At 45.4% G+C, this 14,710-nt stretch overlaps 1 protein-coding gene across 13 annotated transcripts in view; it reads left to right on the top strand.

Annotated features, from left to right (window-relative positions):
- The window catches only part of ZBTB20 (zinc finger and BTB domain containing 20), a 774,313-nt gene that overhangs the window by 722,008 nt on the left and 37,595 nt on the right, over positions 1-14,710 (top strand). For 9 of the 13 annotated variants that reach the window (XM_080830747.1, XM_080830744.1, XM_080830746.1 and 6 more), the window contains 2 exons: positions 2,136-2,236; positions 10,588-10,775. Coding sequence is in view for 4 of the 13 variants with exons in the window: in XM_080830743.1 (XP_080686869.1) it covers positions 10,206-10,216; positions 10,588-10,775 (199 nt within the window). In the remaining 9 variants the exon portion in view is untranslated. Of the gene's footprint in view, positions 1-2,135; positions 2,237-10,052; positions 10,217-10,587; positions 10,776-14,710 lie in introns of all 13 variants that reach the window. The other 4 variants (XM_080830743.1, XM_080830736.1, XM_080830742.1 and 1 more) reach the window with 1 other exon arrangement.

Below are 14,710 nucleotides of genomic sequence, written 5' to 3'. Positions count from 1 at the left end.
TATTATTTATCTATAAAAGGTTAATTATTATTTCGGTTTACTGAGGTGAATCAGGGAAACAAACTTCTTTATCTTTTGGAACCCAGTCTATCCTTGCTGGCTGTGCACCCCGTGAACCCCTCACTCTCTCTGGTCTGGTGACTGGATGATCTGTTGGGCCTGTTGGTGCGGAGCAAGCACTGACAGATGTTTAAAGATCTGTGACCTTTTCTATCAGGTATTGCTGCTCGGCCAGGAGCAAGGATGTGGCCTTGAGCGAGTCAGTTCCCTTAATCTCATCTGAAAAATGAGAGGCGATGAGCTTTCAGGTCTTTCCAATTCAGTCCCGTTTCCATGACTCTAAGCAAGAATCTTGATTCCTTTTAACTTTGGTTCAGCAGACATCAGCCAAGCGCGAATCTCTGTGCAAGGCATTGCCTACTGTAGGGCAGTAAAACTTGTCTCTGCTTCCTAGGAGCTTGTAGGGGGCAGGGCGCATTACACAAACAATTATTAGAGTCCACAGAACATGCAAAGGGAGTAGGGCAGAAAGTGCTTAAGGACTCAGCTAGGGCACTTCCCTTGGGGCAAGGCTCCCTGAGTGAGGTGGGATTTGGATGAAAAGGAGTGGGACTTCGCTGCAGTGTGGGATGGGCTGTAAAGAGGGAAAATTAGACTGGGTCTGTATCGTAGGGGCCTTGAATGCCAAACGGAGAAATCGGAATTTAGTCCAGTAGGCAAAGAGCGAAGGAATGATATGTTTAGAGTGGTACTTAAGAAGAATTAGTGTGGTATTGGTGTGAAGGATGGGCTAAAGGTAAAAAAGAACCTGGAAGAACTGAAGCCATTGGAAGGCTCTCACAAAAGTCCTGGCACAGGTGACTAAAGGATAAATGGGTGCTGGAAGAGAAAGTAAGTGTTGATTTAGGAAGCACAGCCTCCAGTCTCTTAGCAGCTGATTGGATATGAGAAGCAAAAGAAAAGGAGGAACTGAAAATGACTCCTCTGTTGTAGGACCAAGTAACTGGGTAAAGACGGCAGGAAATAGACCATGGCAGGAAATGGGAACATATTTTGAGGGAGAGACAAAGATTTCTGTCTTAAACTTTCTGAATTAGAAGTGCCTGTGTGGTATTTGATGGAGGTATGACCTTCTCAGAGTTAGAGGCCCTATCTTATTCATCTTTTCCAGGTGCCTGATAGATACTATGCAAACACTGAATGAATGAATGAATGAATGAATGAACAAGCAAATAAGTGAATGAACCGATAACCAGAGGTTATTAAGACTGTGGATGTGGAGCTCTGCAGACAAGCAGGAACTAAAGATAGCCACGTGGGTGTTCTCTATGGAGAAGTAATTGTTGAGGTCATGCAGGGTGGGTGTAGGCAAAGATTGAGAAGCTAGTCTTAAGGAATATCTACATTTATGGAACGGGAGAACGAAGATGAGCCAGTAAAGGAGGCAGAGGAGAGAACCGACTGGTGGAAGGAAAGTCAGGATGATGCGGGGTTCCAGGGAGAAGGGAGGACAGTTTCAGGACTAATGTGGTCATCGGTGTGGGGGCTCGGTGTGCCCAAAAGGGCAAGGTCTGGGTAAGGACCTCTGGATGCGAGGCTGGAGACAGACAGTAGTCAGTCCTGTAGCCCCTAAGGCTGAGCGCCATGTGTTAGAGGACAGGGGAGACGGTGGAGGCTTTATAGTGAGGGGCCAAGGTGCGGCAGGAGCTCAGAACGTGGCCAGGTCCATGGTGTTTTCAGAGCAGGTAAGAACTGGGCAGAAGAGCAGGAGAAGTGCCAGTGGGGTCGAGAACACCAGCAGAAGCGTCGGCTGTGACAAGGTTGAAGGACAGTGCCCCCTACCCCCACCTTCCACCTCGGCCTCCATCTTCCCACCACAAAATCCACTCCATCGTCCACACAGACGGGGTGCCGTGGAAGGTCTCAGACCACCCCGCCGTCAGGTGGGCATGCTGAGAAGGGAGCCTGGGCGACATCCTCTCTTCTGCCTCGGCCTCCCCTGGCAGGCAGCTGTCTAGTGCAAAGGGGCAGGACCGGACTCTTCCCCCAGTTCCCATGGTTCTGTCTCCATCAGCGTGACTGACCACCATCACCTGTCATTTAACGGCCTTATCTTTCTTCCTTGTCTGCTCTAGATGCAGCCGCTCTCTGTTCCCTGCCCCAATGAACATCTGCACTAGGCCCAAGCCTTGGAGTGATTTACCTGAAGAGTGACACCATTTATTTGGAAACTACTGTGAGTACATTATGCCTCCAATGAAAGGCTTCTCAACTCACTTAGTTTAATTAAAAAAAAAAAAAAAAAAGAAACACCTCACACAATTGTAAATGCAGATGCAATTCTAGATGGCCTCGTGTCTTGACCACAGCGAGGTCACGAGGCTCAGTGCTGAGGTGCCCTCAGTGGTCCTCCGCCCTGAGCAGCAACGTGCCCTCCTCGCCAGATGGCCGCGTGGGCCAGATCTGGGCCCACCTCACGGGGCCCGGCACTGTTCTGCTTCATCATCTGCACTGTCGCCGGAAGTGGTGGCAGCTCCCACCCCCCTCTCTTGGCCCCTTGTCACCTTCTGTGCCACTCTACTGAATCTTACTGCAACTTGTCATTTCATGCCACCCTGCCCAGGTCCAGGGGCCAAGCTTTCCTCCTCGGCATCTGCCTGTTGTCTGAATTGCATCTCTGAGCCAGTGCTGTTGCCTCCTTGCTACTTTAGGGGGCCAAGCTTCCCTGGGGATTCCGGGCTGCATCTCTCACCCATTGCTTCCAGTTCTGCCCTGCCCTCTGGATGCACCACTCTGTGCGTGTGGTTGAGTTCCCTCTGTGCCGGGCATATATGTCAGAGAAGTACAGCCCTTACAAGGCAAGGTGCACAAATAGGTTGTAATAGGAGGCGTGATGTCTACATGACAATACTTAAGAAAGATTGATATCACGTATTCATTAACCATTGCTAAAAGTAACAGATGAAGAGATGCTTTTTTTTCTTTTATGCAAAAGCCAGAAAGTTAAATTATTTAGAGGCTATGCATGCAAAATAACTTCATTATACATTTTAAGACAAAACCTCGTTCTAGTTGTATTCTCAAGTTTTCCTATATACAGTATGAGGTGGGTCATGGGGTGGTTTTTACAGACCTCTCTGTTACTGGAAGATGCTAACCCTGGGAGAGTACCATCCCTGTTAGGCTTTTGGGTAGGATTTTCACATTCATATTTTCTGTGTCTTTAGCTATTCGGGCATAAATCATACCCAAAGGGACAAAGCTGCAGTTTTTGTTTTGTTTTGCATTGCTGTTCCCCTTTAATGCTTTTAGTCACCCGGATTGTAATCAGTGGCAGTGGGGAGATGGGGACCACCAGAGTAATCTGCAGTACTACTGGGTTCAAGGGACTGGGGACTAAAGACACGATGGAAGATCAAAAATAGTTTCTCCATACCCAGGCGAGGAACTTGCTTGTGTAGACACCATCATTCATCCTCAAGTTGAAGTGCATGGAGTGCCTTAGACATTCCCATGTCTGGATGGTTTTCTGGGTTTCTCTGCATTATGTGCAACTAGGCTGGGGGCAAGTAGCACAGCTGAGCTAGGGTGCAGCCCGGGGTTCCCAGGGTCTGTAGCCTCTGGAAGAGGGAAGAGTCTTTACTGCCCCGACCTTGCTGCAGAGAGCTCAAATCCAGACCCAGGAATCAGGACCTACAGTTTCCTGAAAATCATGGAGAGGCCCACCAGTGAGCATCTGTTTCAGCCCTAGGAAGCATTTAACCTGTCCCCAACCCCAGGGCCTGCTTTCAGGCTCCACAGGTCCTACCAAGGACAGACAGGGCTCTAAAGGTTGCAGGCTCTGCTTTTCAGAAACTCAACTCTCTCCTATATAAAGAAGAAACAACAGTAAAGTTTCCACACTTGCTAAGTACAAAACCAGTAAGGTGAATAAACTATAAAAATGTGGACTAATTACACAAATGTGTCCGTCCTGTGCATTGGCAGTGCCCTGGACCAGGTCTCAAGGCTTAGGGATGGGAAGGGAGGGGACACGTGTTAGATTTTAAAACCTACCGGCTCCCACATCACTTACACAACTATGCTCAGCTGCCCTGACTACTTAATCTGGATTGTTGTGATAATTAAATGAGATAATATGCATATAATGTCTGGCATAGCAGAAGTGAATATATTTACTTGAACAACTGAAATTCACTGGGCAATTTCCTCTGTGTCAGACACTGTTCTGGGACTAAGGATGTGGCAGCTAACAAAACACACAAAAATCCCTGCTCTCACAGAGCCCACATTCAGTTTCTTCCCCCATAAACAGCAAATAGACAAAATAGGTACATAGATGCTAAGAGAACTGACTTCACTTCATTTTGCCGTGTCTTTCTTTCCAGAAAGTAAAATTGAGAGGGAAGGGTGAAGGAAATGGAGAAGGGAAAGAAGAGGTCCACTAATTCGTCTCCCCTCTACACAAACACAAAACCCTGAAGCCCTTCCCTGCCCTGATATGTGGCCCAGGAGGCCAGCCTCTCTGGACTGCACTCCTAGGCTCTCTCCCACTCTGGCTCCCCTTTGAATGTGGCCTAGAGGAACATCAGCAAAGGATGTGCGAGTAGGAGGAGAGTGAGGGCAGGCTGTTGATTTGTCCAGCCCCTTCCTAACTGTAATTCTGACTGAACTCAGAGAACACCACTCCTTCCTTGCCCCTTGGAGGTAACAGTTGGAAGCTGACTTTCACAGCTTTCCACTGCTGCCAGCCCCGGTGCTTCAGTCTCCCTTGGGCACCCAGCCACCTCCTCTGTACCTCACTATACAGTCCTTACATTAAACTCTCTCCAGCTAAAACCTTGGAGCGTGCCAGCTGTTTCTTGCCAGGATCCTGACGGATACAGCAAGGGAGAAAAACACCGAAACACATTATAAATTGGCCTTGCTGAGAAGGTTAAAAAATTTGAGAGAATAAAATGTTTTAATTACAAAAACATCTTAAATTGATCTGAGAACATTAGACCAAATAGTAAAAGGATAAATTGTGAGGAGAACGTGATAAGCGAGAGTGTCAAAGGTTGGCTTTGACAGACAGACCGTAGTCCCAGGTTTGGTGAGCTTCTGTGGCCCAAGTGTATATTGCTTGACCCTCAAGTTCGAGAGGGGTTCTTGGGGTAGCAACAGCAATGACAAACACATGAATAGAAAGACCGTGTCAGGAGGGTGATACGGTAAGATCAGAGTGTTGAAGAAGAGATTGCTTATCCTTACACTCTTTCTGCCTGTGCTACAATGACAGTCCATTTCCCCCTGCTGAAGTCTAGACATTTAAAAAGATCACTAAGGTCGGGGAAGTCGCTCCTTAGAGCTGACAAAAGCTGTGGAACTGATGCTCTCTCAGAGTTACCATCATTGAGCACTGACCCTATGCCATGGCTCTGCCAGTCGGTTGACATGAATTATCTCATTTATATACCTACCAACCCAATTATATACCTACCAACCCAATAATACCTACCAGCCCAAGGAGGTAGGTATTACCCCATTATTTCCATCATTACCCCATTATTTCCACTAAGGCCCAGAGAAGCACAGTAATCTGCCTAGGGCACACAGCTTCTTGATGGTAGAGTTGAGTTCTATTGGGGGGCGGAGGGTTGTTACACCTCTGCTCTCTGCCCCCCCCCAAAACACACTCCTGAGCCTTTTCAGTATTTTGTTGGGAAAGAGAATAAAGAGGTGGTTACCATTAAAAAAAAAAAAAAATTGGAGGGGAGGGCATCGTGGATCTAGATTGTCATGATTCAATGACTGAGTAATTATTTATCAAAAGGAGGTTCTGACTAATTCTTTCCTATCCAACAGACTGGTAAGTGGAAGGCATGTTAATGTGCAGGAGAGGCGAGGGTGGGGGGCAGTGAAGAGAGAAAATTGGGAGAGGGAGATAGAAGAGAGCACTCTCCTCCCAACAGCCCCAGGAGCCTGATAAGAGCTCACACAGATAAAATATTTATTTTCCATATGTTGCAGAAAGCACTGCCATCACTGTATGTGTGCAATATGTGCAAAGAAGTGTGAAATATATACATCAAATGCCACCGATCTGGTTAATTTCCATGCATTTAACATGCCTAATACCTACCATCTCATCAATATGTTTCAATGCATATTTCTTTCCACATGCAATATGTCTAGGAAGGAAGGAGCCAACATCATCCACAACCTCACTCACTGCTATGTTTCAGCCCAAAACTTGTTGCCAGGACCAGCACAATGAGAGTTAAAAACCAGCCACCAGTCACCTTAAAACGCCTTTCCAGTTCTTGAAGCAGCCCTTTTTCTCTCATAAGAGAAATGTTTGCAGTGGGGAGATGAGAATGTTTTTGTTCTCTTCGGACAATTGGGAGATATTCAGGGAGAATGTCAGAACTGACCGTTGAAAGGCAGGTGCCTGGAGCTACACTTTTTTTTTTTTTGAATGCAGGGCTCCATCAGTGTGGCGGGAGGAAGTGCACAATGATTGGTCTGTTTCTCTGTGGAAGTGTTCAGGGTACACCCAGTTTTGCTTTGCATATATTTACGAAACATCTGCCCTTTTCTTGTTCTTAAATCCTTCCCCCTCACCAGCCCCCTTTCCCCTTTCTCCCGGTTTCTTTCTTTGTTGTTGTTGGCTTGTCTAACTTTTTCATTGGAGCTTTCATTTTCCGGTTGAGGGGCGACTTCATCTGAGTGTATAATTTTAACATTGAGGGAGGGAGGGAGAGAGGGAGGTGAGAGAGACAGAGAGAGGGAGAGAGAGAGAGGGAGAGAGAGAATGAGAACTGAAAAGAAAAAAAAGAGGCTGAGCGGCCAGAGCTTGGCAAACCAACCTTTGGCATGGTGACCGGGAGGAAGGTTCTGGTCTGGTCGGGAGTTTGCCTCTCTGCCGTGCCGCCCGGAGTAGCCTGTGTGCTGCTGCCCTCTAAAGGCTCCAGGGAATAATGCGTAGCCACAGAGGCTTGGACAGACTTGCCCTCAGATGTGCCCTGTTTATGTAATTCTTTTTGCACAGCCAAAGAAGGTATTTTCAATTAATTACTACAGGCCTTGCTTTTTCCTCCTTAAAAAACTATGAACTGCAAAAATGGGGTCAGCATAACAGCACCTGTGCACGTCTAGACAGACTGGGGCTGTGTTTCTGTGTTTCTCGGCACCAGAAAAAGGAGTCCTACAGAACTATCGGAGAGGGTGAGATGGGAAATGATTGCTTCTAAGGACAGTCAGTGGCTCTGTGTCATCCGTGCAGTTGGGAAAAGCCCAGTGGTATCAGGATAAGCAAATGAAGGGTGAGCCGGAAGGTTGATTTTCAATATTTTCATTTTGTGGGGGTGGCTTCTAGTGCGTCTGTATTGTTGTAGGTGATCCTTGGGACAACCAAGAAGAAGGTGTGGTGTAAGATGCCAGGTAGGAAGCAGGATCAAATCTAGGGAAGGAAGCAAGGGCATTTATATAAAGAACAATACCATTTTTGCAGTGTTAAAAGAGTAATGCTGCTTGTTTGGTCATGTACTCATGTCTGAAAGAGAGCTTTTTCAATTTCCTGAAACAGAAATCCCAGACTAGCTGAGGCCTTGTCTATAAGCATCAAAAATAAATGTTTAAAAAAGAGAGAGAGAGAGAAAGAAATAGTTTTTCTGTTAAGTGATATCTACCATTAGTACTTCATCCTGATATTTAACGGACTCACGAGGACCAGTCCAGCTTTGTTGAGCAAAATGGTCCTACTCTTGGGGCACCTGGATAGCTCAGATGGTTAAGCATCTGCCTTCAGCTCAGGTCGTGATCCCAGAGTCCTGGGATCCAGTCCCGCATTGGGCTCCCTGCTCAGCGGGGAGTCTGCGTCTCCCTCTCAATCTCCCTCTGTGCTCTCGCTCTCTCGCTCTCAAATAAAAACAAAACAAAAGAATAGAAAAACGTAATTGGGATTTAGATGATGACTATTCTCTAAATACACCTTTATTTCAATCCCACTTCACTCCATCAACAAACGAATGTTGAATGACAGCTTTGTCGAAGCCACTCTGCTTAACAGTCCTCACTAGAGAACAAATTCTGGGAGGAAAGCAACCAGGCTTGCTGCGTTTCCTAACCTATGCTGGCACACTAGAGGTGCATGATGTTTTAAGATAAATATGTGAATAGATGAATGGTGGGAGGGAAGGAGGAAGGAAAGAAAGGATGAACACAGGGAATTAAAAAATAACCAAGACATTTTCTCTCAGAGAATTTACAGTCTCATGAGAGGGATCACCACATAAATAACTATCATTGAAACACAATTTAGCGGGTAAAATAGGGAGAAGTAAATTTGGGGGGGTGGGAATTTCAGAGGACGGTGGAACAGAGTTCAATTACAGAGAGAGAGACCTTCTATCTGGTAGAGGTAAATCAAGACGGTTACAAGATGGAGACAACCTTTAATAAGCAAGAAGGGTAAATATGATTTCCACAGAGTTGTAAAAGGGACATTCAAAACAAGGGAACTAACTTGAACAAAGATGGAGAGCCAAGGATGTAGATACCCCAAGACGTTCTGAGAATTTTCACAAACTTTGAGAGTCCTGTGTGGCCAACAGTTAGCTAGAGCACATATAGAACTTGTCTGGGGTACTGGGCTAACCTGGTTTTCTCAAAGGGGTCAAGGAGGATAGAGAGCCAGTAAATAAACAACAGTCTAAATAAAACTGTTAAGGTGATAGTGGTGAAAATGGAAAGGAAAAACGGATGTGAAAAAATATGAAGGAAATAGAATTGTCAGGACTTGATGAATCGGTTTTAAGATGGGGAAAGCTGTTGCTCACCTGCGGTTTCCACCCTGATGACAAAACTGGTGATAGACGACAGTGATGGAAATAGGGAGGGGCCTGAGGGGGGGCACTGATTTCCAAGGATGAAAAGCAGTTGAGCTTTGGAGACTTTAGTCTGGTATATAATCCAGGGCCTTGTAGACAGGTCCCTGACCCTGTCCCTGTAGACACTCAAGACTTGGGGGTCGGTTCCATAGTCACCCAACCAACAAACAGTTGGTAAAGCATTGCAATTTGTTGCTTCTCTTATATTGGCCTACTCCATACTGAAAAATGTGTCTGAAAGCTTCCCCCTCTCTCTTCATCTTTACCATGCCATCTCTGCCTCCTGCCCTCTGAAAAAGCAGATTTGATTTCACAACCTGTTGGACCAGAAACACAGCATGCTAATCACAGCACCATATTCTGCGAGGGCAGATTTAACTACCCCGTACAACAAATTCCAATACAAAATACTCTGTATGACAAGTCCATTGCCAGGCTTATAGAAACAAGAAAAACATGGAAACAAAGCTACTTACAACAAATTCTGTTGCACGCATAGTCTTCCACCAAAAAATAAAATAAAATAATTTCTCTGGTCACCATCCACATAGTGATAGAAGGAGGCACAGAGCCAAGGAAATTGGAGGGCATGTTCAGGGTATGACTAATAACCCAGTTTGGCTAGGACCTAGGGTACATGCCTTGTAAGCTAAGTAGTTCTGTGTTTATGTCCGTTTTATCATCCCAGAGCGGGAGGACACCAGAGCCGACGCATACCTGAGCTCTTCTGTTTCCTATTCCGGATTCCAAGCAGCAGTTATAGCAGTTAAAATTACTCTCTAGTTCCCTTCACCCATCTCTTCCTCCCACCCTGAACACACAGTCACACTTCCATACTCCAGAGTCATGTCCTAAATCAACAAACAAAGAGAATCTTCAGCTTTGGATGAGTAAAGATTTGGAATAGAGGATCTCCGTGTGATACCTTAACTGCTTTACCTGCTAGAAGCTAAGCTCATCTTTTCACTTTTCGTTTGCTACTTTAACAAAAACCTCCATCACTACTCTCTCATCTATACAGCCTGCAAACTTAGATTGTGATTGGAAGATATGTGTTCATCTAAAGTAAAATGTAACAACAGCAAGCAAGTTGAATGTTTCATAATGTGTTCCATGAATAGAAGCTTCAAGCTGGAAGGAACCTTTAAGGCCTTCTAATCCAAGCCCTTTATTTTACAGATGAGGAAACTGAAGCCCAGAGAGGTGAAGTGAGGTGCCCAAGGCCACACAGCAAGTTAGAGGCACAGCTAGTACCATAGCTCAAGTCTCCTGACTCCCAGTCCAGTGCTCCTCCCATTACTCCACGGGTCCTGTCTCTAAGCTTCCTGACAAATGCTAGAACGGTAAACCTCCACTAGTATTTTTCCAGACCATGTTAAAACTCTTAAGGGGGAAAAAAGGATGCTTTCTTGGATAATGTCAGCCATACGTAGCTCAATCTGTCTAAAGTTCTGGGACAGGGTCTTTTTATGCAGCCAACAGAGTCCAAATGTGGTGCTGTTTGCTTGGCCCATATGCTTTCATGTGTTCCCAGTTAGGCCATTACTGGAGGGAAAAAAACAAGAATCAGCTTGTTTTAAAACAAGGGACATACTGGACTCCCTCCCATCCCCCCTCAGAAAAAAAAAAATCAAGTTATCTTTAACAGATTCTAAAAATGCCTTTTCCCAAATATGCAGTCAGTTCCTTCAAAGGGCCCTTTGTTTATTTTCAGGAAGAAACCCAAGACAGCTGAAAACCAGAAGGCATCTGAGGAGAATGAGATTACTCAGCCGGGTGGATCCAGCGCCAAGCCGGGCCTTCCCTGCCTGAACTTTGAAGCTGTTTTGTCTCCAGACCCAGCCCTCATCCACTCAACACATTCACTGACAAACTCTCACGCTCACACCGGGTCATCTGATTGTGAGTACACCAGTAAGGTGATGGTGTCTTCGCGGCGCTGGGAGCATGCTTCTCCCCTGGGTTCTGGCTTTTTTGTGTGTGTTCCGAATGAGCCGTTTCCGTGTGGTCTTGTAGAGTAGCCGAAGGGAACTTGCCTCCATCTTGATTCAGCCAACATCGCTGTTTTCAAAGCCAGAGTGTGTTTTAAAACCAGGTGTCCAGCCACTTGGCCTCAAAAGGCTGATTCATTACATGAACCACATTTTCTTTCATAACATTCACTCAAAAAAAAAAAAAAAGTCGGGTTATTGTTTTCTAATTATTCTTTTGTCCCCGCGATCTGAATAACAGCACTTCCACCATGACTAAACTGAACCACCAAATATGGACCTCGAAAAGCCAGTAGACACAGGAAACATCCATTTTGAAATTACATAATACAAGTCAGCTTTGTATTAATTATTGGAGTCTCATTTGGCTTGGCTGAATTTCCGTCCTTCCAGTTTTTAATTTATTTTGAAGTGGTTAAAGGATAGCATAAATTTACAGAAGAAAAGAGAATGGCTTCCAAGAATTCAGAATCCACCCAGACTTCACGTAGCCAATAAGAATTCAGGTTAAAAATATTTTTTAATTAAAAAAACTGCCTACGGGCTAAATTTGGAAATGGGCAGCTTAATGAGATCGTCGCCATTGAAATCACTCCATTGCTGTTTATTTTTGCTGTCTTCCCACTAATCTGGGAGTCACTTCTTCAAATTCTATTTTAAGAAAGTTGATAAATCATGTTTTGGAGCTTTTCTCTCTTTGAAGTGTAACCCAATACTTCAAAGAGAAAGAAACGTGTGTGGTGACAATGGAAAAGAATGGAATAATTTTGGGGTCCGATCTGAAAAAAATATTCCTTTTGGTCTTAAGATACCAACAAGTATTCTGAACTGCCCTCCACACAGGATGTCTTGTAACAGGCAAAGAGCTGGCATGTCCTTCTTTAGGGGGAAGAAGAAGACCAAGACAGTCTTGTTTTCAAAAAAGGACTCCATTTATCCTGTCCACGAACACAAGCATTATTAATTAGGAAACGAGAGTCTAAATCTCCTGTTGTTATTTTTCTGACAAAACAAATGTAAAACTCTGCAAAGTGGGCAAGATGTGCATGCGTCTGGAAGATTCCATTCCCTACTTACTTCATCATCCTAGTGTCATAGGTAAAGGGACAAAACCCAGGGGTTGAGGTTGGGGTGAAAGGAGCTTGTTTTTCTTGGTGGCTGGGCTGAAACCCTGCTCCAGCTGTCGCTAGAAAATGAAACGAGAAAGAACAGGATCCAACTCTCTAGAGCCTCTGTGATTTGCACTAAGTTGCTGCTTCTGTAGACAACCCTGGGGATCAGGAGCAAGGACTGTGTTCTGTGGACCCATCATAATAGTAACATCCTTGGCCCTTCTTGCTTGGCAGTCTCCAGCCTAATAGTAATTACAGGAAGAATTGGAAAATAGCATGGCACAGCGCCCATAGGCATGTGCGCACTGCCCCTACCTACCAGGAAGGTGGCCCGTTCCTGCGGAGAAGGGCCTGGAGCTCCTGCACGCGCACCTTCATCACCTGGCTTTCTGCCACACCTTATGGGGAAGATTACATAGAATGGCCTTAGCCCAGAAATCCCCTGTTGCAGCAAAACGACTGTTTTGCTGAATAGAGAAGGCACTGGGCTTCACTGATTGTACTTTACCATAAGCATCCTCCAGCCAGGTCTTGGCATTAGCCTGGAATACAAGCAAGAAACTGTAGGCGCATGATAGCTGCCGTACAGCTCAGAAGTGACCCAGAGGGAGCCAGGAGGTCGGAGCTTTCAGTGAGGTATCTGAAAGCAGTTGGAAGGAAAACAGAGAGGGAGGAGACGCCTAATCTCCAGCCGCGTAGAAAGTCATTTTGATCTTACCATTAAGATGTGTACATCCTCTCTGTCCTAACCTCTTGTTGAAATCGATTATGCTTTTCTCCAAATCTATTTGGATCGTAGTTTGTCCTGATTTGAGCCTACACTTAGAAGAAAATTGTTTTTAGGAAAGATTCACAGAAATCTGTCCATTTGGAGATTGCTTGAGAGAAGACAGGAAAGAGGTTTATTTTAAGCTGTTAAATTTTTTGGATGCTCTTCTTGCATTCAAGAAGATTTTTTTTTTTAACTTTCAAATGTCATTCTTACCATAGATTAATTTAAAAGCCTAATTTCTTTAAGGTAAAATATTCTGTTCCTATTTAGAACTAACAGATTTGGGGCATTTAAAAATAGTGCCCTTGACTTGTTAGTCTCTTTAACTTCAGAAACATTCCACCAGTGTGTGGTGTTCCAAGCTTTCACAAGTGCCTGAATTTTTATAGCACCTTTTTATTTGTTATGTGTTTAGCAAAATTATTCTTAGTCATGCTCTAATGCCCATTTCCTGTCAGTCATTATAATTCTTCCCAATTTACGGATGAGAAAACTGAGAAAATTGACACTTCTGTCAATGAATGACTTGCTCTTGGTAGTTAACTCATTCAGATACTGAGGGATGTTTATGGATTTGCTCTCCCTGTGAGCAGCCTGAATCCTCTGTTCCAAGCCCATAAATGGCTTGAAAATGTGCAACCATCATATTGGTGACTGAGTTCTAAAATACAGTCGATCAGCATCCCCACAAGAGTCAGCTCTGCCTATGAACCAGTGAGAGTAGGTAAGATGTAGTGTTGTCACATCTGAAGGACGCAGGCCCATGTTTTAGACAAGTCTGACCCCTAAGATTTCAGCTGGCTACTTAACCTGCCCAGCGACTTCAAATTTTGCAAAAGATCCCAGTAATATCCAAATCAAGAAGGACTAGGTTTGAGAAAAGCTTCCCCTTGTGAGATGGTGAGGTTAATATCGCCGCGGCGCGCCCACTGACAGTGACGTCCTAGCGACATTCCCCCATGACCTCCTCGCCTGCGGCCTCTTCACCTTTTCTAAAAACCCGGTGGTAAATGGACTCCGATGATGAGAACTCACGGCACTGGGATGAGTTGCGGAAGGCAGAGGGTACAAAAGCCCTAGGTGTTTGACAGACCGGTTCCCCGCCGAGGAACAGGCTGAGGAAGAGCTGAGCCAAGCTCTCTCTGCTCAAACGCGTGAACAGGCCCAACCCAAGTCAACAGAGCAGAAGAAGCCGTCCCTAGCTTGACAACTGCCAAGCTGTGGCACATCACCGTCGTGTACATGCGACAGACTCGACCAGAGTGACGACTCGCGTGCTTCTTCCACTTTGTTTTCCCCAGATAAGGCCCCACTGAAGGGAGAAGCGATTCTCCCCACTGTGGCAGTGCTCCCGACTTTTGGCCCTCGACCCACCTATTCTGATGTCTTCGGTGGGAAGCTGACGTCCCTGGTGACTTACCTTCCCGTGTTTCGCACTGGCCTCAGCAGGCTATCTCATCTTTTGGGTCCTTGCCAAGAGGCACTTATGCGTTAACAGTTTTTATTTATTTTTAATTTAACCTTTACACATTACCAAACTGTTGTGTGGGTGGGTTTCACTTTAGCTCCGTAGGTAGCATGACTCTGCTGGGGCTGCGCACTGTCTGAAGAGACCGCCGGGCCCTTCCTTTCCCTCTCGGGCCTTCCACCTTCAGCGGTCTTCCCCCTCCCAGCCCTTCGCTTCTCCCTGCCCCTCCCCGAACCCCCATCACCAGGCCAAGTGCCCGAGATCAAAATTTTAAGTACACTTGGTTCAGTTTGAACTTCTAAGCAATTTTTTTTTTTAAGAGAACAAAACAAAGAGGATTTTTTATGGCCAACTCCATTAATGCCACATTAAGGCTGACATTTTAATTACCCCAAAGTCAGGAAATGCAAAGTTCAGGTTCCCACAGCAACAGAAACTGTCCCCTTGAGTGCCCACACCATAGCAGATTCTTTCTTTCCGTGATTACACAACAC

This window comes from Martes martes, assembly GCF_963455335.1.
Source record: "Martes martes genome assembly, chromosome: 1".
Taxonomy (NCBI): Eukaryota; Metazoa; Chordata; class Mammalia; order Carnivora; family Mustelidae; genus Martes; species Martes martes.
Note: the sequence above shows the minus strand (reverse complement) of the source record. Positions and strands in the feature narration are given on the sequence as shown.